General features: G+C 46.0%; 1 protein-coding gene across 1 annotated transcript in view; it reads left to right on the forward strand.

Moving 5' to 3' along the window:
• Positions 1-5601: 5601 nt before the first annotated feature.
• Positions 5602-24353, forward strand: part of LOC147209355 (dachshund homolog 2-like) — a 32129-nt gene continuing 13377 nt past the window's right edge. Inside the window, exons 1-2 of the mRNA XM_086105183.1 lie at positions 5602-6361; positions 23779-23897. Of these exons, the coding sequence (XP_085961309.1) occupies positions 5742-6361; positions 23779-23897 (739 nt within the window). The 5' untranslated portion in view covers positions 5602-5741. The remainder of the gene's footprint in view (positions 6362-23778; positions 23898-24353) is intronic.

Raw genomic sequence — 24353 nt, forward strand, 5'->3', positions numbered from 1 at the left:
AATTAAATCGTGAGAGTGTATCATTAATATGTTGTGCTCATACTCTATTAGTCGCTGTTGACAGCTCATGATTGATCTTCTCATCATTTCACCCTCAATCGCCAAACAGCAGAGCAAGGAAAAAAAAGTGTTCTCGCTAGTGCCCTCTTGTGGTTCAGCGTGGTAATTTTCGTGTGTTTCCATGAGCAGCTTGTGATTGTGCCGATAAAGGTGCAAGAATTACACCTTCCTCGCCCTGGCCTTCCATCGTGGTCCTTAGGACGACAGAAGCACGGGGAGGGACAGCGACCGATAAGAGCGGCGGCAGGTTTCACCTTCCGAGTGTTTTATTGAGCTCACCTTGATGGAGGCCTCGCAGGGTCCCGGCTCGACCTTGGCGGGCGAACGTGGGACAATAACTCACAGGACCGTGGCAACAAGGTTCCCGGGACGCCGTCATTTCTACACTCCGAGTCGTGGGGAAAAGTTTTGGCGCTCACGAGGTCATTTTCTACTGTATTAATGTCGCTTTTTATTAGTTTACAGTAATACGCAATGACATATTAGGATTTTGTGACCTTATTTAATCAGTTATAGTAGCAAACGGTTGGCGTTAGCCTTTAGCGTGCTTTGCTAAGTAGCCTAAAAAAATTCTACAATAAAAAGTAAGAGCAAATTATGATTGTGTTCGTTTATTTAAACCTCAAGTCAAATCAGTTTTATCAGCAATTGTTGACATTAGCATGACATGCTAACTAGCCAAATAAATTAAATGAATGCTAGTTTGGCTGATTTCCTTTTGCAGAGACAGTTGGACCATGAGTCCGCTTCACGTCAAGTGGCGTAAACGCTTATACATCAGTGAATGTGCGCTCCACAACGAGCAAAAGTTACATGATGTACTCGCTAAATGCTAAATGAAGCCAATTGACACGGCTTTAGCATGTTAGCCGAGTGTCCGCTCCTTAAAGATGCAGTTTGCAATGTTAAAACTGCCTAGTGAGATGTTGCAAGAACGCCTCTCAACCGTCAACAAACTCTCACCGCTAGCAATTCTAAGTTTGTACTTCAAACAAGCTGACGCTAGCCTTAGCTGCTATGTTGGTAGCATGACTTTTTTTGTAATGGGGTGTTATAATAACACCAAATGTTATTGGTTCCAAATGCAAATATTTTTTTATAAATGGCAAATAAGTAATAAACTTTCCTGTGGAGCATAACTGTTGCTAATCCCGCATCACTTCTGAGTCCCTGGTTAGCAGAAGCCCAGTTTCTCGCCTTATGTTGACCAGCCTCACGCTCTTATTGCTGGCAAACGAGGGATGGACATTTTTATTTTCCACAGGTAGATATTCCGCCATATTTTCAGCAAAGCTTCTGAACCCCGAGCGAACAGTTCAAGTTCGCCCATTCCTGCAGCGCATCCACAATCAGTTATTCTTCAACGGCATTCATGTCTCCCCCCCTCCCCCCTCTCCCCTTCCTGCCTTATCGCAGCCGACTGGGCCTGATGGCGTGCACACGTGCCACATGCACACGCGCACGTAATTAATACATCGATTTAAATGGTGATGACTGTGTGCTGAAGTGATATCCACCCTTCTAGTTGAAAGTCGTTTTTTTTTATTGCTTTATCAATGTTGGAATGAATATGATTTAACTGCTCATTTTACACACACGCACACACACACGTCTGCTGGCTTATTAATTATAACGCTAATTAACCTAGCGCTAATCATTTGACTTCAGTGTGTGTGTGTGTGTGTAAATATGTTAATTTGATTGGCAGATATGATGGATTATAGCGGCACACGATAACGACAGTGAAACTTCTCTTCAAAGCGCCGGCTCCCAGGCTGTAATTCTGTCTGGCATTCGGATCAATAGTTTTCCAAGTCAAATTTTCCGGCCTTCTCCTTTCCCGTGTCACGTTCCGCGTCCTCGTTGAGTTTGACGAGAGTTGGCGGCGGGCATTGGGCCCGCTGTGTTTGTGTTTGAAGGCACGCTGTCATCTCATGTTGCCTTTGGTCGTACTCTAAAAACTCTTAAAATGAACAGTCCTGACTCATACCTTGACTCTGACTCGCGGTATGAGCAGTTGGTCGGCTCCTCGCAAAAAAAACAAAAAACAAACTGCTAGCCTAATGCTAACACACAATAAGTATATTAACATGGCACGATATCCTTGCAAACTCTTTTGCCGTGGCCTGCTTCGGCCTTGGAAATGGTGCAGCGCCTATCGATTGTTGCAAGCGCTTCGGCTATTGCTAGCTGCCTGCAATCAAAAGTTGCGGGAATTTGGAATTTGGTGGGGAGCCCAACTTTTGGGGAGGCGCAAGTTTACCTCATTTTCGTGTGTGTGTGTGTGTGTGTGTGAGTGCAAGAGTGAGACAGAGAGCGAGTGTAAATCATGTGTGTTTGTGTGCGTACGTTTTAACCTTAAGGAATCACAGAAAGTATCCGTCGTAAACAGAAAGCAGGACGGGGCGGTAACCGACGGTAGCCATCATCAATCAGTGTAGAGTCATGGCTGCTGGCAAAGGTAACGTGAACGGAAAAGGCGCCTTTGCCACGGAGGTGAACGAAAGTTTTTAGTTGATGCCAACCGGTCGTTAGCTTTCTTCAAGTTTTCGCGGACGCCATCCGTGCCTTTCCTTTCTCATTCCGCCCATCTTTTCCCGGCGCGGCGGCGTCGGTGGCGCGCTCTTCTTCCTCGGCGCTTCCTATCAAGTCTGTTCTTTCTGGATGAGCGGCTTTTATGTTGCGTGCGATAAAGAAGGCGAGCGGGGGATGAAGGGCAGAGCGGGAAGGGGAGGTGGAGGACGGGCGCAGGGACGGACGGATGGATGGGAGCTTGGACCATTGAGGTTCGTGATGCCTTCAGTTTTGAACACTTTTGACGATGAAAGTTTGTTTCCCGTGCCTGAAAGGTGTTGAGAAAAAGAAAAAAAAAGCTTCTTTGTTGTACACTAAGGCTACCTTTTGGAATCACTTCCTATCCACAATTGGTGCAGTTTGTATTTCTTTCAACTTGAAGATGACGTGCGAGTTTTCAGGCCTTTCGCCACCAAAAGCCGTTGGAGTCAGCTATTTACATCTTGAACAGAGTGAAGCATCGGGTTGTCAATATCTGATGAACATTGCCGAACTCTGAAAATAACGCCGTTACTTTTAAAATCAGCAAAGTATCTACATTACTTTCAAAAACAAGTCATCATTAAAGTAACTGAGTTACTTTTTCAAAGTACCCGTGGCAACGCGAGAATGTGCGATGCATGCGGCCACACGGGGCAGCATTTCCCCCCCAAAAATGCTTATGTGAATGGTTTTCTTTTGGCATCAGGAGGTTTTTTTTTCTTTCCCCCCACTCAATCTCTACTCCCGAATCACTATTTCAAGATTTTGATATAATAGACTGTCCAGTTCACTAGAAAAGTCCACCAACAATCTTTATACAGTGATTAGGCCGTAGGTAATGAGTCTGCCTGTTAGCATTTAGCGTTCAACTAGCTTTGTCTTGGTTTCTCGCCACAGACTCTGACTGTCATGACAGAACTCCCATTGGATCATCACAAACTTGCTGACATGCACACACGCTAATGAAAGCTGGAGAGTGTGTGAGGGAATGAGAGGTGGATGGTTGGACTTTAAGAACGTATTAAAAAAAAAAAATCCAAAGGCCTCTATTGACTTTCCAACAGCCGTGCACAAACCAGCATGACGTAGGCTTGCGATCCTTTCGAACTTTATTCCCCCCCCGGGACCGAGAGCAATTTTGACGACAGGTTTTCCCACTTTGCTCCTTTGGCTTCTCTTGCCACCTCTCGTCACGATGTTCGAATTTCCCCTCCACTTGGTCGTGGCATCGCTCTCTCCCGGTGCCTGATGTTGTGCAAATCGCGTGCGCTTTATCTTCCGCGAGGTAACCACACCCTCCTTTCACCCCCCCCCCCCCTTCCCGCACTCCCATTCAGTCGCAGCGTCTCGGTGTAATGGGATTACACGGGATTACAAAAAGCAGACGGTCTGTAATCCACACCCCTCAATCCCATTTACGCAGGAGTAATTCCTCCTCGCTGCTGCTTTTAATCTTCTTTCACTCCCACCATCTCCTGGTGTCAATTAGTCTGCTTTCAACCCCCACGGCCAAACATCCAACCTTCAGCAAGTCAAAGGTCAACATGAGCCGAGCTGCTCAACAACATGCGTTCGGAATGGATGTAAAGAGCCTGTTCTTCATTTACGACACATCTGAAGCATCAAATAGAGGAGGGCCTTGATTTATGAGCGCCTTGGTTATGTTTATGTGTCAAACTAAACATCAAACAAAGAGAAGTATTTAAAACGACCACATAGTCTGTATTTTAATGCCAACTCACAATAGAAAATAGCATCTATGTAGCAGGGTTTTTAATCTATTTTAAATACTAACAGGCATGTGTTCTTCATCTTCTGCAAAGATTGACTAATATTACTCCAGTTTACAGTCACTTAGTTGTGAAACTCTTCTAAGTTTATAGCAAATGTTTGTGTTTTACTGCCCCGGGTGGCAAAGGTACACACTGCAGGAGTACTTTAGATGTGAAAAACAATCCATCCATCCGTTTTCTAATCTGCTAATCCTCACAAGGGTCGCGGGCATGCTGGAGCCAATCCCAGCCATCTTCGGGGAGTGAATTTATTTATTTTTTTACAGTAGTTTAGAGTAGTTGCGAAAGTCTATCTGCTTGTGAGCGTGGTCACGACACGATGTCAAGTCATATCTCAAGGTGCCATTGATCAAGACAGTTGAAAATAAATTAAACTTGTTTGTCAGGGTGTCACGGTACAGAAAATCTGTATAATTGACAGTGTTTGAATGCCCCCCCCCCCCCAGGCGGCCTGGTGGTCCAGTGCGTCAACTTCACAGTGCAGAGGTAACGGGTTCATTTCCGGCTGCGGCCTTCCTGTTGAGAGTTTGCATGTTCTCCCCATGCCTGCGTGGGTTTTCTCCGGGTACTCCGGTTTCCTCCTTCCAAAAACATGCATGGCAGGCTGATTGAACACTCTAAATTGTCCCTAGGTGTGAGTGTGAGCGTGGATGATTGTTCGTCTCTGTGTGCCCTGGCTGGCAACCGGTTCAAGGTGTCCCCCACCGACTGCCCGAAGATGGCTGGGATGGGCTCCAGCACCCCCCCCCCCCCGTGACCTTTGTAATTAAAAGCGGATCGTAAAATGAATGGATGGATGGATGGATGGATGGATGGATGCCCCCCTCCCCCCAAAGAAAACCATTCTTTGAAAACAGTTAAACCTTCAAGTGTTTTCCACGAAAAAGGTGGGATTGCCCCCCGAAAACTAAAAAGAAAGAAAATGTAAAAAACAAACAACAAACAGGTGTATCCGCGAGTACCAATCCGCGAGTATTCAGGGTTCTGCTGTACTGTACAAACTTTCTTGTGCTGTATCTAAAAGGGCGAGGGTTGTCCAAAGTACAACCCTTCCCCTCCTGACCAATCGGAGCTACGGTCCTCCACGGCGTCTTTTGATTGGTCTATTCCCATGTCGCTCTCGTAGCAGGGGCGGGGCTACGTCCAAGCTTGTGCGGCAGTTTGCAAGCAAGTGGTTTGCACTCGAAGAGCGGACGCGGAGGACACAAGGTGCCTTAGGGGCGAGAGTTGACGTGCGGAACGCCAGACCCATGACCATATCAACGAGTGGACAAACCGAAACAGAACACGAGACTCCGGGAGAGTGTCCGGGGCCCCCTCCCCACTTCTAGCATGTCGCTCCCCGGCTCCCCCTCACTACTCCCGGCGAGCTCGGGCGCCCCAACTCCGGCCGCTCTTTACCGCTCGCCACCGGAGACGGTCCACACTTCGGCGGCTCCCAGCGGAACCTCCAGCCCGGCGCACAGCAACTCCCACCCCCACCCGCACTCGCTGTCCCCGCGGCTGAGCGGCGGCACCGTGCTCGGTGGGTTTCTACCCGCACCGGGAAGCGCGCTGTCCGGCTTAGGCAACGGCGCCGTCGCCCCGTTGGTGTCCGGGCTCGGCGGACTCGGCTCGCTGGGCTCCCCCGCCTTGAGCTCCTCCGGGCCGGGGCCGTGCGGCGAATGCAAGCTGGTGGAGGTGCACGGCGTCAAGGTGGCCAGCTTCAGCGTGCACGGCCAGGAGCTGATCTGCCTGCCGCAGGTGTTTGACCTCTTCCTGAAGCACTTGGTGGGCGGCCTGCACACGGTCTACACCAAGCTCAAGAGGCTGGACATTACGCCGGTGGTGTGCACCGTGGAGCAGGTGCGTGTGCTGCGGGGGCTCGGCGCCATCCAGCCCGGGGTCAACCGATGCAAGCTCATCTCCAGGAAGGACTTCGAGGTCCTGTACCAGGACTGCACCAGCGCCAGGTCGGTGCAAAGTTCGCATTCTAGAATGTTCCAAAACTACTTCAAAGCACTCCACTAAAACTTCGTGAACTTAATTGTGGATTTATTCTAACTTTAAAACTTTATATTGTTGTTTGACTTCCGCCGTCGGGTTTGGAAATCCGTCTGAAATATTCATTTGTTCTTTACGTTGCCATCCCGTCCGCCACAATCGCAGCGGTACATGTCAGAGGTAATGATGAATCATGCGAATGCGCATGCAACAACACAGCTGGAGAGCCATTGTTGCTGAACACACACTCCCCCCCAGCCTTTCAAATCATATTGACATTCCTCCAGTGAACCCCCCCCCCCCCCCCCGCTCCCCAAGCTCCCACCCTTCTCTTCAAATCATGTGCTGGGAAAGGGAAAAATTAAAAGAAAGATGAACTCCCACTGGGCTTCATCTTCTCAGCCATTGAGCGTGCATCTGTGCGAGACAGTCAACACAGGGCAGGTGCACCATTTCAACCAAACTTTGGCAAGGGCACAAAAAAAAGCAAGTCAGAAGACAGTTGCATATTATTTTATTAACTCATTTGAAGCGGTGGGAGGAAAACGTTCTGTTTTGTCCTTTAACCAGGAACAAGTTTGTGTGTGTGTGTGTGTGTGTGTGTGTGTGTGTGTGCGCGCGCACGCGCGCGTCTGAATGGATCGTGAGTGACAGGCGAGGGCTTGCTGATGTCGAAGTGTTATTCTGGGCTCTTCTTATCACGACAGGCTGTTGGAGACGACACACGCACACACACACGGCGCACATTCAGAAGATGGAGTCGTTTGGGTGTGCTGAAGCATCAGTTCACACACCATTAAAGATTTTTTTTTTTGTAGTCAACTCCAATGCGATGGAAGTCGATTTGAAGTCTATTAATTGATTACGTCATTGATATTCGTTCAACATAATACAGCAGCAGCGATTTTGCGCCGCGGGTCGGTTTCAAGACAGGCATCGAAATAAATACAAACAAATGAATCGCTTGCATCTTTTGCAAGTAACTGTGCGACCGGTCTTATTTTTGGTAAAATATATCCACGCGGTTGTTGGAAAAATAATAAAGTTCTCGATAGTGCACTGTTATTGCCTGTGCATTATTGGACATAACATTTTGCCAATGAAGATGGAGGTTCACTTCACTTCAAAAAAAAGTGCTGAATTTACTCAATTTTTTTTTCGTCTACTGGTTTCATTAAATAAAATCATCTGAATCCAAATATACTTTTGAAGTAGACTGTACATCTACTTCAAACATGTATGTGGATCCAGATGATTTCATTTTTCGCAACCACTAGATGAAGTAAAATTGAATATATTCAACCAACATTTTTTCCAGTGTTGCTCTTGTTCCTGGCCACCAAAGAACCTCGCCGCGGCACCGCTCATATGAATATTTTAAGACTAACGTCAAATCAAATCGCTACAGCTCGCCAGGCTAACCACGACTTTCAAATACAACTAGCTTATGCATAGCAGTAAGGTGAACTTGTTGGTAGGCATGGGCTGGTTACTGCTTTCAAGGTATACCGTGGGTTTAAAAAGTCAGTTTCAGAACTGCTAAAACTTTCCATCGGGAATATGATTCGCTATCTGAAACGTGACTGTTTGCAGCTAGCTATGTGAGTTAGCATGTCTGCAAACAAAGCAAATAGCTAACTAGCTAACTAGCATTGCTCACGTTAGTTCGTTTCAACTGTAACGTTACATCACGTTGCGAAGAAAAGCAGAAAAGTGGCTCGTCATTTTCTGGAAAACAAGTGCATTTACAGTTTGACTTTATTTACGCTCTATGTTGACCCAAGCCATCGTACACCGTGATTGGAAAATCATTTACCCAACCATTTAAAAATATTACGTTTTACAACTGGAATTGCCATACCGTGATACCGTTAAACCACAATGTTATTGCTCACACTTGTCATACCGTTAGAATCTCCTACCAAGGGAGTTTACTCGCAAACTAGCGCAGCGTGCATCAGTTTGTTTTTGCTCTGACGTTACTCCAGAAAACGAAGAAAAGCACCGTCGATACTCTTTTCTTTTTTCCAAAATGCTTTGACTGTTGTACTACATTGTGATTTTATTTGGAAAAATGCAACTGTTTATTTTCTTTTTACGTTAACTAGTGTACACGCGGTGCTTATAATGGGGAAAAAGTTATTGAACCCAACATTCCAAAATAACACATTTTTAGAGTACTGATCACAGTTGATATACACTCACTAAAGTCCTTTCATAAGCTGGCGGGTTTTCATTCTCTGCCGTGGAGCATTAAGTGGCTTTATTGGAGCACTGTGGATCGCAACGCACACCTCAGCCAAAAGGCAACACAACTGGCCAAGTGTGCACATAGGTGCGAGTGTGTCGAGCACACACTGCGCTATCAGTGTGTGATACTTGATCAGTTGTCGCAGGGGCTCATCTTGCATGTGTGTGTCGTTCACCAGTAGAGGCGTCCTGCCCTCGTGCGGCCGCTTTGACGAGAAACTTCGAAAACGTGCTCGGCGAGCGACGACTCCGACCCGACGGCCGCTCATCTTGATTGCGTCGTTTAACAGCGATGTCAGTTTCTCTCAGGGAGTCCTCGCGAGCCGACCCGGGCAAGAGACACTGAGGGAGGCTGCTCTCTCTCTTTGCCTCTGTGTCGTATATGAGAGGAGAGTGGGGGGGGGGGGGGGTCAGGGGAGGGGGGTCATGGGGAGAGAGGCGAAGATCAAAGTAAGAAATCTGACTCGTTGCACCGTGGAAAATAACTGATCCACTTTCCCTTGGTGAGAGAGAGAGAGAGAGAGAGAGAGAGACTTTAGATGTTAATAGTCAGGCACTTAAGTCGTGGTCCGAAGATGACGTTTAGCACGCAAGGATCGGAGTTCAAATGCAGTATAATGCTGACAGTCAAAATGAACTAAGGAGAGTTTTACTACTAAGTGACTCAGTGAGCTGCAGTAAAATTAGTGCGTTTTGATGGATGATAAAGACTGTATGTTCTATAGTCAGTCTACGTGTTTTGCTGATGGTTTGTGGTCAAATAGCCGTTGCAACGATGCTAGCTTCGTCAGCGTTTCGTTAAGGCGATTTGCATTGTGTGCTAGCATAAGGCTAGCGGACTTTCCTAAGTTATGGTTTTGTTCAATGCACAATGCTTTGTTTTATGTTTACAAATGTTCACCATCTGCTGCCTGTACGGCTGTTCCTATTGAGCGCATTCAATAGAAAAAAAAAGTTATTTCCTCAAACTTTTTCAAAATTATCCATTTTAGAGCTTTGATTGCAAGTACTGTGAAACCGAGGGGAGGGTTGGATATAGTTTTGGATTGTTCATTATAGCCAGTTAGTATCGTTAGTTAGTTTTGACTTGTAATTTTTTTTTTTATTCAGTTCATTTTAATTAGTTTAAAGAGCTTCTTTTAAAGAGTGTTTTTTTGGGGGGGGGGTGGTTCTTTTAGTTTAGTGTGTATTCATTTTAGTCTTAATCTTAGTTATTTGCCTATAAATGTCATATTTGTTGAGTGCAAGATTTAAAAAAGTCACTAAATACTGTGCTATAAAGTAAACAACAATTCCCAAACAACGGTTCAACCCTTCTTACGTATGGCCCTATAGTAAAGTGAAAAATATCCATTCTAAATGAACCCCAAAAGCTTATGTATGTACAGTATGTATGATATTAATTGACAAGGACGAAAACTAATGCTATTTTTCCTCAAACTATAGTTAGTTTCAGTTGGTTGTCGTTTTTTAACGCACTCTTGTTTTCTATCTGTTCGTTTTATTTAGTTTGAATTATTTTGTGAGTTTTTCTCAACTTTAATACCTAAAGAAGCAGTTATTGCACAGTCAGGATGTCACGTTTCGGCATGACTAATCAATTTGTGCTTATACTGTACTGTAACGTGAATGTCGGGTGGATCGACTGGTCATGCCTGGACAGCGGGGCACAGTGATGACGTCACACAAAGGCGACTTTTGTCACGCTACGTAGGATCGCACGACAAGCTTTGGCACCACCACTAAAACTCGCCGAAGGAATGTGGAATTTTTTGGCTAACAAGGATCGGAGGTGATGGAGAGGTAGATGCGGGGAGCGGGATGTTGTCGTCGCCAACAAGATTATTGGATGCCTGCGAACACGCACACACTTTGGTGCACTTAGCAGATTGCTTTGGAAATGGCATTAGGGAGTGTCACAATGGCTGTACCACTCTCTCGTCCGCCAGGTAATCTCGCCATCCATTTTCCTTCTTTCACACACTTCCTGATTGTTCGCAAACATTTCTTCCCTCCGTCATCGGTCCTCCGCCCGCACATCTTTAAAAAAAAAAAAAAAAAAAAACATTCACGCAAGCGACAGAATCACCGTGCGAATGTGTCCAAAAGACACGTTGTTATTAATGGAAACATTGAAAAGATGTCACCCGGTTCAGACGAGCGAGCTTGTGTCAGTCCAAGTGTTGCTATGGAATAATTGCAGCCAAAATCAATTAAAAATTATTGCGTGTGTGTGCGCGCGCATGTTTCATCTCTAGCAGACAGCGTGTCATTGACGCAAACTTTAATTAACATATGGACACATGACAGAGGTGCGTGTGTGTGTTCCGACAAACTTTCTGCTTCTTTTTTTGTTTCCTGACTTAATGTGTATTTAGTTATTTACCATTTATGTGCGCGTGTGTGTGTGCGTGCCCATCAAGAAGCCCCCGCCAGACAGTGTGTTATTAATGAAAACGTATAATAATCCATTTAAAAACATGTCATCATGATTAGAATAATAACAGTGGTTAAACTGACTGAGATTTTCACGGACGGATGAGCTCTCGTCACTTGCGTGCGCGCGTGTGTTTATTAAATGTGACAGTCCAGCCTCCTTCATTTATTTCCGTAGTTTCTTTTGTTTTCCCACCAAGACGGTGGGCGACAACACGAAGACAAATGTGCCACGGTGGTCTTGATGAAGACACACGTTTATTACCTGAGCGCAAAAAAAAAAAAGAAAAATGTGTGTGCTAGTGTTATCGCGTGTGCGTGCGTGGTTGTGATAGCTTGTCATCACTTGGCTCACTGTAATTTTCTCCTCACAGTGAACAATGCGTCTTTTCAGTTTGTAACTTACTGCCCCCCCCCCCTTGCGTATTCGTGTATGTGTGTGTAAATGTTCTCTTTAATTCTCCATCTTTGACTTATTGGTTTCACCCATAAATCAGCGCGACGGGCAGCAGGGCGGGCAAAGATGGTCGAAAATGCTGTCAATGTCCAGACTTGTAACTGCAACCCCCTGCTGCCTTTTAATGAACCATGTTTACATCCTGACAGCTGTGAATTCATGCTTGATTTAGTGACGCGCTCCTTCAGCAACTATATTTTAATTTTTGGCATGACTTTCCTCCTTCACGCAGCCCCACGCAGAAAGGATAGAGATAGTGTTCCAAGTTTCACGGATTCTTTCTGTCACCATGAAAATGCACACAATCTAAATCCGAGTGCATTTGATGACTGGAAATAATACAAATCCATGTCCATAAATTATCTTTGATTAGAGATAAATACACTCTCACACTCTTAAACTAGAGCTAATTCAATCACGCCCCCCCGAAAGAAAAATGATTTTATGTGATTCTCCATCAGATCTATTAAATCTGACACGCTGAGCTCAGCCACTATCTGGCAGGAGGCTGAAGTCTTGATGCGAGTTACTGAGATGAAGTTAGGAGGTGGGGGGGGGGGGTTAACTTTGATTGTTTTGTTTAGAAATCTCAAAGGCCCGAAAAAGTGAAATGCTAAATTAAGCTAGGCTAAAATAACCGCCGCACTGCTAATCTGTGGCCTCATTAATCATTTATTTGCTATCTGCCTGTAACTGAAATGTAAATAGCCTGTTTAACCTCCACTTACACATGAATGTGTGTGTGAGTGAGTGAGTGAGTGAGTGTGTGTGTGTGTGTGTGTGTGTGTGTGTGTGTGTGTGTGTGTGTGTGTGTGTGTGTGTGTGTGTGTGTGTGTGTGTGCGTGTCAGGAGGCACCGTGGTGGAGTGTGTGTGGGTGGGGTGGTGTTGGGGGTAGGTTGCTTTCAAGTTACAAAAGAAGTTAATTAAAAATGAAAAAGGAGAGCAGAGGGAGGAGGCGGAGGCACGATGAGGAGGAGGAGGATGGCTGGAGTGGACGGAAGCAGCCGGAGGTGGACGGAGGGTAAAGGGAGGGCGGGAGGGAGCATTTTTATTGAAAGCGGGTGGACAAACAGAGCGTAATTGGCTGGGGCCGCGGGGGCTAAAGGGGGGCTTCAAAGAGCTGTGCGCTGCGGCGAGCAAATGAAGAAAGAGTGCGAAGATGAGGCGGGAGAGCCCCCCATCCACCCCCAAACAACAACAACAAAAAAAAATACTAAAGTGTCGACTCAGACAAAGTGGAGATCAGTCAGCGCAAAGAGCCCAAAGTTGGTCATAAAAAAACTGAAAAAAATAACTGTAACCATACAGAAACAAATTAAGCAACTTTTGGCCAACATTTGGATTGGGTTTTCTTTTTCTTTTTTTTCCTTTTTTTTTTAAATGACGATGTCATTTTCAACCACAAAGACACAAAATGAACCCCAGAGCTTAATCACTGTTAGCATGTAGCGCCTATGTGCGCGCACGTGCTAGCAAGATGGAGGTTTTTGCTCGCTCGACGTCTGATTGAATGGAAGCCGAAAGGTTGTGACCTCTTTCTAAACACTGTGCAGTTTTCAGCATTAATCAAATAACACACACACACACACACACACACACACACACACACTCCTACTGACCTTCACACACTCGCTTGAATGCACATTGAACACGCATCTGCTTAAAAAGTGGGGGGAAAAAAGTGGAAGCTTATGTGTGTGAGCTCTGCACAAACATTAAAAACACTCCACAAGGTGAACCTATAGAGGATTTTACACACACACACACCCACACACACATAGTGTCAACTTCCTTGTGTGTATTGTTTAGCGTGTGTGTATGCATGTGCGGTCGTAACAGTGACATCTGCACCGTTGGCTAAACAGCTTGCAAATATGCTGATAAAAACAATGCCGGCAGCCAAATTTACAACTCCTATAAAAGACGCGTATAAACACACACGCACACACACACACCGTAAATCTCACAATAATTCGTCCTCCGAGTCTAAGTGTGTGTTTGTGTATGTGTGTGTTTGGTTTTATTGCGGTTTACAAGACAGCAAGAGCGTCTATGTAAGCAAGCCTGTGTGTGTGAGCGCGTGTTTGTCTTGAAAACGACACCCACTGTGAATTTCGTTTTTCCAATATCAAACGTGAGCGTTGGTGCTAGCTGCTATTGTTGCTGCAACAATTGTAGCTGGGGTCAATCTGGGGGTGTGGGGGGGGGGGGGGGGAGTAATTGCCACCCCCTTTAGAAATGTTTAATAGCTGAATGTTGAAGTGGGTGGTTGTGAGAGTTTCGAACGGAAAGTTCTTCAGCGTGGTGGCCGTAACACAACCTGGGATAAATATTGCGTCCTTTCGCAAAAAAATAAGCAGAAATAACATTTGTTGACGCAGGCCATATTTGCGTCTGTGAACCCTTTTTGCAGTGTGGAATAAAATTAGACTTAGTTTGGGACAGTCTCTGTTATGGCAAGGCTCATGTGAAGTGAATTTGTGTGGCCAGTGATACAGTCTCAAAACGACAACTTGGATTTTCGTCATGGAATCATGGAGGTATCACATACACGCACACAAGTGTCCAAACTGAAGGCAAGAATGTGAATCCCTCTCAGGTCTCATGTTGCCGCTTCCTCCCCCATCCTTCCATCCAGCTCCTCCACCTCCTCCCTGTGCTTGGAATTAGACAATGAAAACAATGACATTGGTGTCTGTTTCTTTCTGGGTTAAAAAAAAAAAAAACTCCCCCCGCTTGACGGTGACCTGGTGGCTTTCTCTCTCTCTCTCTCTCTCTCTCTCTCTCTCTCTCTCTCTCTCTCTCTCTCTCTCTCTCTCTCTCTCTCTCTCTCTCTCTCTCTCCGTGTCTCTGTCTCGCTCCCTATTCGCGCCGTGTCATTTTCACTCATCCATTTTCCTTCTCTCGTCTTTCTGTGTGGTTTCATGCTCCAGCAGTTCCTTTGTCCACCCAGGGAAGCTCAAATTCACGTTACTTTTTTTTTTTACTTGTATCAACAAGCTCAGTAATTGTGTCATCTGAATACAGAGACAAAAGTAAAACTCTCTGCTCAGAAGGTGACTTAAACAAGAGCCCTGTGGAACGCCAGTGTCAACTATCACAAAGGAATGTGCTGTTTCTCATGCTTTTGTTCACGTCGTCCATGTTGAAGTGATTCCAATTGCACGTCTCCCAAACAGACCGCCAACTATTTCCTGGAGTCAGATGGCACCGTGACATTTTCACTCATCCATATTTCGTCTCTCTCCTTTTTGTGAATTCATGCTTCAGTGGCTCCTTTGTCCACCCGCGTAAGCTCATAGACACATCATCACATTTGAGCTTCATGTATCAACAAGCTCAGTTGATTAAGTGTTGTCTTAATAAAGAAACCAAAGTAAAACTCCAGCCAAATGTGCTGTTTCTCATGCTTATGTTCACATCCTCCTTGTTGAAGTGATTCCAATTGTGGGCCCAAGTCTCCCAAATAGAGCACCATCTATTTCCCGCAGGCTCCCGCGAGACGGGCCTATATATATATATATATATATATTTTTTTTTGGTCGCAGTTTCGCAGGGTCAAACTAAATGCGATCTGCTTCGCTTTGGACCCGGCAGAGCACGAGTGAGAAACACGACTACTTTTCACATCGCCGCTCAACCTGCTCAAGACGAAAACTATCAAGTCGGAAAGTTGCGACATTGGTGGGAAAGGAGCATTTCTGGAGATTGACTGGACTGAATGTCTTCCTCCTCGTGGTTGCTCATTAATCAGTCCCTCCCACTACTTCTCTTTTCAGCTCTCCCGTCACACATCTTTGTCTTCCTCTCTTTAGATGATTCATTCCTTCTCCCAGTGTCTTTCTTTTAGCTTTCCCCTTCTTTTCTGCGTTATTCCACTTTCTTGTTTCCTTCACTTTGTGTGTGTGCACTGTTGTTGTTTGCATTCCTTAGGGACGGGACAAATCTCAGCCATGTTTGTAGATTTTTCTTTTCTACACCCCCCCCCCCACCCCACCCTCTCTTTCACACACGGGTATGTAAAGGGAGATGGAATGTGTGTCCTCGCGATTATCGGCGTTTATTTTTGCGCGCTCGGACATCGGTGTGTGCGTGATGAACATGAGAAAGTTTGTGTTTGGATTCAGGCCGCACACATTAAGAGCAGCGTTTCCTGCCGCAGAGGATGAAAACAGCGATATTATTTGTGCTGTGTTTGTACTTCCCGTACGCTTTGTTTGGAGTGACCTACAAAATGGCTCGCCACATTCTTTTGCGCCCCCTTTTGCCCCCGCCCCCCCGGCCACATGCTAACAGCTAAGCAGCGTGTGCCGCAACCTAATTTCTAATATTTCAAACAGTCTATTCTCTTCAATGCATAGCAGTTCTCTGCACCGCCCGCATTCCTTGTCGATAATATTATTATTTTTTAAAATTAATTCTTTTTTTTTTTTAGTCCAATCACATATCAGCCTCCATGTGTTGCCATGTCACGCTAATTTGCCCAGGGTCTTCAGAATCACTGGTGCTAGCCCATGTAGCTTCAACTACATAACCCCCCCGACTATCCAACTGACGTCCTGCCACTGTCTCAACCGAATACGGACGTTGACTCGGCACCGCGCGGCAGACTCGGAGTCGCGAGACAAAGTTCTTTCCCAGCGGCTGTCCCAACGCTGTGTCCGGCAAGGCCATGGCCGCGTGAGCCACTTTGGTCACGCCGGTTACTTAAGGCTTTCTTTTCGTCATGGAGCGCATCTTGACGGTCGTCTTGCTGTGTTTTGGGGCTCACCGCGCATCCTTACATGCGGAATGACACGTCTGCTGGTGCGGGAGCTCCTGACGGGACATGCCGTGTCACTTTGTCTTTTGGAGCGGAACGTTCCACTCGGCCCTTCCCCGTCCGGGACCGTTGAGCGCCTCACGAGTGGTCACCAGAGATGAGAGCGCCCGCTACTGGAAGAAGTCCAGAAGCACTTGGTGACAGACTTTGCAAGGTGATGAGTTTGTTGGGTTTGTAGCATTTTGCATGGTTTGTACTTTTCTGGCTCTTGTTTGTTTTCGCCTTACGCGGCTTGAGAGCTGTTCGTATATAGTTTCATTCGCCAGACGGGTTAATTTAGCACCGTAAAACTTTACAACTATGGCCAGTTTTATTGCTTGACTCTTCCCGATCATAATAGTGTGTCTTTGTGTGTGTGTGTGTGTATCATAAGTCTGCTGTACGTGTATGCGTTTGTGTATTTTTTATATCGTGTGTGAGTATCGTGCCTTTTTTTGCGAATCCCGAGTTTGATGCCTATATGTGTGCTTATGGTGATGTTCGGTACCAGGATAAGTATTCACTTTTTAGTACTCGCCGATCCCGATCCTGAGTGCCGATACCACCAATAATTTTCGACACATGAAAATTCAATTTACACGGCAGCAGATAGTTGTGAGAAACAATCGTTCTTTGTTTCTGATCTGACACACATATGGTGATTTGTCAATGTGTCAAACCCCTTGAGGTTTTTTTTTTTTTTGCCTTAAGTATTGGCAGATGGTATCAGCAGCCTCCGCAAGAACTCGATACCTTGATATAATGCCCGTTCCTGCTTGATACCGATACCTGGTATCGCTACACACCCATCCCTGTAGTATCATACTAAGCTTGACGCGTCTGTGTGTGTGTGTGCGTGCTTGCGTGCGTTCGCACGTGTTGTCTTAAATGACCAGGTTATTCTCCACTCCCCAAAAATGGTGTGAGTGTGTAAATCAGCAATAATAATACATTCTGGGGGATGTGATGTGTATTCATGAAAGCGCAGTGAGAGAGACGTGTGTGTGCTTGTGCGTGGTTGTGTGTGTGTCCACTGTGACCCAGTGTAAACTAATATTGATTCAGCTGTTGGTGTTATACACGAGTCATAAAACTGGACTTATTGTCGGATCCAGGCTTTACCTCTCAGTGCGTGTTTGTGGACAGAGAGCACATGTTAAAAAGACACACACACACACACATAGACGCTCCAATTTGGGCCGTCATCCTGAAGTTGACAACACAATCATTTGACTTTTCAGCTCTCTCTTTCCACTATCCTCAAATTTTTCTCATCCCTTTTCCCCTCCTTGCGCCCTCGCGTCTTTCTCCTTATCCAAATAGAGGACACAGACAATCCAATAAAGCCCCCCCCCCACCCTCACCCTTCCACAAAAAAAAAAGTCTCTCAACAGCTGTGGTGTGTGCGCACATATGCGCGCGTGTGTCAAGCACCGACTCAGCAGAAAAGGAGGATGACACCCTCTGAGTCGGACAGGAATGTCATCGAGGGGGCAAAATAGGATGAAGGCATACAGGAAAACTCGCGGTGACATGTGGTGCAATAGTGGGAAATACTTTGTAACTAAAGAATTTCTTTTTAGCTATCTCTAATCTACAATTTATTTTCCTCACTATATTTTCTACTCCCCAACTACTTCCCCGAACTTGTGCGTATGCTCCCGCCATGTTTGCGTACGATTGCTACGTCGCTGGACGTGACGTTGACGTTCTCTTTAAGGCCACCGACTTCCACGCCTTCATCCCCACCCGGCTTGGCCGACAAGCCGACTGAGAGATAAAAGATGGCGGCAGTGAGGAGTGAAGGAGGACTTAAGTGATGGCAAGAGGAGGAACACGGAAGAGGGATGAAAGATGACAGGCGGGCAGGCGAGGCATCGACTTATGGGGGAGTGAAAGAGAGAGAGATGAAAGATGTGGGGGAGGGGGGGAGATGACAGGGCGACGAGGAGGAGGAAGAAGAAGAGGAGGAAAAGGAGAGAGGTGAGCGTCCTTGCACTGTCAGGGGCGATCGATGGCACATCATTTACATTACACTGACTTAACGGCCGGGGGAAGGGGGGGGGGGGTTGAGTGAGAGCGGGACCGAGGGGTTGAAAATTAACTACAGCGAAGCCCCGTTTATCGCGGGCGATATATTACACACCTGCCCCGCGATGGATGAAAATCTGACATATGTATAATCCCCCCCAGACCCCCCCAAAAAATTATATATAGTTTTATCACTCCCTAATGATGTGGACATTCTAATCCACACTTTTTAAACCCACTGTAATTTTATTTTAACACCCCAAAAAAAGCCAAAGCGTAACTTGAAACGTAAAAAAAATAAAATAATAATAATCGCCATATTTCTTGACAATATGTTCTATGCGCCCTCACTGGTCTAAGAACAGGATTCGGATTAGTATTGATTTTGTGGAATATGAATAAAGCAAAAAAAAAAAAATCACCTGTTTTTATCCACCTCAGGGGGTGGCCATTTTGCCTTGTGCTGCGACTCGCCGTCAACTGAAAATGACATCACAGTCCCTACGGGCTCAGCTCGCAAACGTCTTGTCTAGCAAAAGTCAAACCCCAAACATTTGCTAAATGTAAAATCTGGTTTTGTTTTGGAAAAAAAGGGAGCGAATCGCATTTGGACTGTTTTTCAGAATCGATTGTTGCGGTTGGTTAGCTTATGTTCTTGTTTTTTTGAATGAAAATGATGAAAATGGCGCCGCCTTCTCACTGTGAAAACTTCCTGTTGTTGCACTTTGTTTTGGGGAGCTTCAAAAGAGATATAGTTTTGCTTCCTAAATACTAACATCTGAGAGAGAGCCTTGCGCGTGCGCGTGTTTGCCAACATGCCAAGGAAGTAAGCTAATGATGCTTGAAGCCCTCACACACACACACACACACACACATGCACACACTTGTTGTAGAGACATGCAGACACACGTTAGTTAGCCCATCGACCTGTATAACTTGTCTCGTCAGCGAATGTGTGTCCGTGTGTGTGTGTGTGTGTGTGTGTGTGTGTGAGAGCTGTTTAATATTTAATGGTTGCTGGTTAAATATGCAAGAGTGTTTTTTTTGCCTCCTATCCCGAAGCACACCTGTTCCTCTGTAAGAACGGGTAGATAGATGGACAGATCTTCTGGGAAGGGCAGGAAGTGAGGCGTGTCATCAGTCAATTCCACTTCCTGTTTCTTTTGAGGTGCTATTCTCTCCAACCCCCCACCCCTCCTCCTCAAATTATTTTTGCTCTACTTCTCGTATCGATCAATACTTGTTATCGGTTTCCTCGCCCGTCCGTCTTCCTTTCACACTTCACACGCGCACGTACAGAAGATGAAGTCATTCGTCTGCCCAATCAAGCTCGGAGGAACGTAAACATCCATCTCTCTTTGGGTGTGAGCGTCCATGATTATGATGTGTGTGTGTGTGTGTGTGTGTGTGTGTGTGTGTGTGTGTGTGTGTGTGTATGAAAAACTAAAGATCTTTCTGGAGGCAACTACAATGTGGTGAAAGTTCCGTCAAAGTCAATCAATCGGCTCAAAATACATTTTTGCACCGTTACGCTGCAATTGAGGATCGCCATCCTTACATTTGCACACTCTGGGTGTGACTTGAAATGTGTGTGGCTTGAAAAGGCGGGGGCCTGGCCCCGGTGAGTGCCGTGGGTGTCGGCGAACGTGAGCTCAGCTTAGCTGCTCACTGTTAACTGGCTCACGCTTAGCCAGATGTTGAGCTTCAAGCTTTAAATTTGGACTAGTCGATTCATCGACGAGTTGATTGGTCATGTCAGTTGACAATCACGCATCCATTTCTCCGCCGTCTCGTCAAAAACAATAGGTTGTCCGCAAAATAAGTCCATACTCCAAGCCAAAGATGTGAATAGCCGTAATCCCGTTGTACCAAAGTGGCACTTATCGACTCTTGAATTGACCGGGATTGAGGCATGAGGAAGAGTCCCGGAGAGGAAATGGACAGATGAGCCGCACAAACGGATGGAGGGATGCGAGCAAGATGAAAGATGCTCGCTAAAGAGGGGCGACCTCTCACTCGGACCAACGTATTGACCGTCCCCGCCTTTGATGAACCGCGCTGCTGTCTGCGAGTGCGCGTGTCTGACCTCTGCTCGTCTCCTGCTAAATCAATCTGTCAAACGGGTTCGCCAATCCGTGCTTATTCACCGCCATGCTTTTCCTGTGTGTGTGTGTGTGTGTGTGTGTGTGTGTGTGTGTGTGTGTGTGTGTGTGTGTGTGTGTGTGTGTGAGACCGACCCTGAACGGCCATCAGAGCCAATGACGAAGTATTGATCAAGGCTCCGTCGCCATAGAAACGGCCATTCGGGAGCACAGGAGATGGTGCGCGTGTCCGAGCGGGAAGACTTACTTCAAGGTGGCTTGTCAGATTGTTGCGTGTGTGTGTGTGTGTGGGCGGGGGGGGGGGGGGGGCTGTGTGCACGCGAGTGCCTTAAGACAATAAAGCGCCGCGCGTCCTGAGCGCGACTGTTTGGCGACTCCAGTCAGTTTGCCGGCCCCTGTGGCAAGGAGGACAAATGTCTATTTAAGGCTTTCGCCACACTCAAGGTTATCAAATGAATTTACAAAGTAGGTCAGTGTTTGTGTGCGCGCGCGCGAGTGTGTGTGACATGCTCTTTGTGTGGAAGAGCGAGTGGACCATTGACGAGGATTAATACCCGACATATGGCAACCCGACGGGGCACACACGCACACACACACAGAACAAAGAACTGTAATGAGAAGGTGCTATCATGTGTCTTTTGTACACCCACACACACACACCCACACACGGTCATGGAATAGTGTGACGTCGAGAGGTGAATCTGAGTTCAGATGAAATGCAAAGGTCTTGTCTCCTCCTTCATGCCGTTTTGCTTTCACATTCACGAAACGCCGCTTTACTCGCCACATCTTTTTCACACCCTCCACGGTGCTCCTTCCAGCGGGACCAGCCTCAAAAGTCCTGGCGAGCATCGATCCCATTTTCTTAAGAGTCGCATGACGGCGGAAATGTTTTGCAGAGACGCGTCTCGGTCCTCTCGCATCTTTTTTTTTTTTTTCTTCCCTTGCTAGGTGTAAATGACTTTGCGAGGCCATCTGTTAGCGTGAGCCGCCCCGCCGCGAGCTGGCCTGCTTGGGTTTTATGTTTAGTTGTCAGCTGAGTGCGTCGCGGTCATGTTTGAGTGTGTCGCCGCTTCCCCTTCACAATAAAGTGCTTTCAAGGTCAAAAGGGGACAGGTTCCGTGGTGGGTCGAAATGAATGGAAACGCCATGAATCCATTCCAGCGGATGTGGATTAGTTTTTCGGTGGTGGGATGGGGAGTCTTTGAATGTCATTTTATGAATCAAATAATCTTCATTTTTGGTCCTTTAAGTCTTAACAACAAAAGATATGATTGGCTGGAATGTTTGAATGTCATTTTTTTTCCTATAATGTGTGAAAATACAAAACAACCCCCCCCCCCCCAAATAAACAAAAATGGGACGTTTTGATAATTTTATTTTTGCCAATAGCTATTATCAGCCGATCAAATCGGCCAGCCAATTAATCAGTCAGGCCCTACTGATATGTATTTTTTTGAGGCTGATGCAGATATTCGGCAGAAATTCAGTTCAACAATTACAGTAAATATTCTCTAGTACGGACCCGTGTTTGCGCTGTCCAATTTGTCCTGATAACAGAAATTCCTCATTTGGGAAATGAGCATGGTACATGTCCTTTATGAACCTGCAAGTATGTTGACAAAATGCACGTGTAACAACACAATCAATAAAATACAAAAATATACTGTCCAAAAACTGTTTATATAACTAAAACTGCAATACAGGTGTATCCAAAAAAAATCACAACTGTAAAATACGTATAGTATTTTAATGTTTATTTTTTTCTGTCTTGGGAAAAAAATATGTATTTTGGATTGTTTTGTTGGATGCATTCTTTGGTTTATGACAATGCTTGCCTGCGTGTCATACAGTTTTCTTGCTAGTTGCAAGTAACTGTCCCGTTGATCACCGATGTCTGGTAATTCTTGTGCATACTGAAGGATTTTTGTTGCCATTTGCATTGCTTCCTTGCTGGATGGTGGCTTGTCATCAGGAGTTGAATCGATGCCTTGTTGTTTAAAGTTTCGTAGATTTGCGTCTACGATCCAGCAGACTCCAAGTGTCTGCTGGATCTTTTTAACTTTGTGTCCAGCCTCGCTCAAACGGATGCATTTCACTCGCTCCGCTCCAGTCGTTAACAGTTCTTCTACGTTTCGATGCGATGATCTACACGACGTAAGTGAATAAAGTTCAAATCTTTCGCAATTACAGTAAAACGCACGCCAATAAAAAGTCGCTTACACGTCTTCGTTTCGAATCTGATGAATGAAAACGGCGAAGCGAACACGTTTCTTCGGTCGTGTCGAGTGGGTGCGGCTTTTAAGCTAGTGCCGCGTTCTACAGGACGTAAGTGAATAAAGTTCAAATCATTCACAATTACAGTAAAACGCACGGCAATAAAAACTCACTTGCACGTCGTCGTTTAGAATCTGATGATTGAAAAACGCGAAGTGAAAACTTGTTTCAGCGTTGTCTTTTCCGTCGCATCGGGTGGGCGTTGCGTGTATTTAAGCTCCCGCGGCATTACACCTCCATCCGGGTTACGGGTAGTGGAATTTCCGCTTCCGCAAGTTCCGGTAACATGTAATATCGTAGTCAAAATGTTAATGCATAGGTTTTTATTCCGGGTGAAGGATATTCCTTTCCATAGAATTCCGGGGATGGGAATATTTACTGTATTCGGTTGATGAACTAAGAAATGTATATAAGGAATAAAATAACTTTGGTGCTTTACTGCTTTAACACGAACTGTTTTACATTGTCCTTTAGTCTTTGTTCAACTTTACAACATGTGAGATGTTTGCCAATTCTTTTTGGTCAGGAGTGCTTGAATATCATCATCTTCAAAAAAAAGAAAAGCCGATTTTAATGGTGCTAATATCGTCTGTTTTTAATATCGGCCAATTAAATCGGTCGGCTAATGAATCGGTCGTGCCCTGGATGTCTGAGTGAACGTTTAAGACTTCAAGTCAAACTGTTTAGCGAGTTCACAGCTTTAATTGGAGTAAATAAACTCGTATAGTTTTTTTTATTTAGCCTTGTTCATGGCTTAGCAATGAGGCATTAGCCTTGATTTTAGTGAAAGCCAAATTTAGAAGACCAAAACATTGATGTAGAATACATCTGCGATTGTTTGTTTTTTTATCGCTTGTCTTTGTTTAAAAAAAAAAAAATAATAATGCATTGAGTGAAGACGTAATGATCTCATTTTTCAAAATGGCTCCGCTCAGGTAGTGACTCCAATTCACAAACCCGACGTTGCCGCGATCTTTCTGTCACCAATGACGGCCTTTCTGATTTCTCCTCTCTGTGCCTCCCGCCTGCAGCTCTCGTCCGGGTCGTCCTCCCAAGCGCTGTTCTTCCGCCGCCGGCATCCAGGACAGCCCGAGGCTTCTTCACCCGGGCCTCCCCGGCCTGCTGTCCCCCAACCTGCTGTCTCACACCGGTCAGAAACTCTTGCCTCCGTTCTGCCTTGTCTCGCCTCCCTTTGTAGCGCCGAGGAGGAGGACGACATGGCGGGGGGTGGAGGGGTGGGTGGGTGGGGGGGGGCAATTAGACCAGATGTGAGTAGCAAGCAAGTGGCTGGAAAGATGGAGGGATGAAAGATGAGATGCAAGAAGGGAAGAGAAAGACCTGACAGAGGGAGATAGGAGGTGAACGAGTGCAGGCGGCATGCTGGTGTGATGAATGACTCGTCTCCTGGGTCCCGCTCCTCCATCTGTCCATCTCCCCCCTCCCTCCGGCTTTTGCTCGGCCTCTGCGATACCCTGGTCTCCTTCCTCCCGCTCTCGGCCTCCTCTCTCCTTCCGCCTTGCCACTTTCTCTGAGTTCTCTCTCTCCTCTTCCTCATTCCCGCCATCGCCTCCTCCTCCTCCCCATTGCAGGATTAATAAAACATGCT

Source organism: Hippocampus guttulatus, chromosome 2, assembly GCF_054856545.1.
Source record: "Hippocampus guttulatus isolate MCC_2025c chromosome 2, RoL_Hgut_1.0, whole genome shotgun sequence".
NCBI classification, from domain to species: Eukaryota; Metazoa; Chordata; class Actinopteri; order Syngnathiformes; family Syngnathidae; genus Hippocampus; species Hippocampus guttulatus.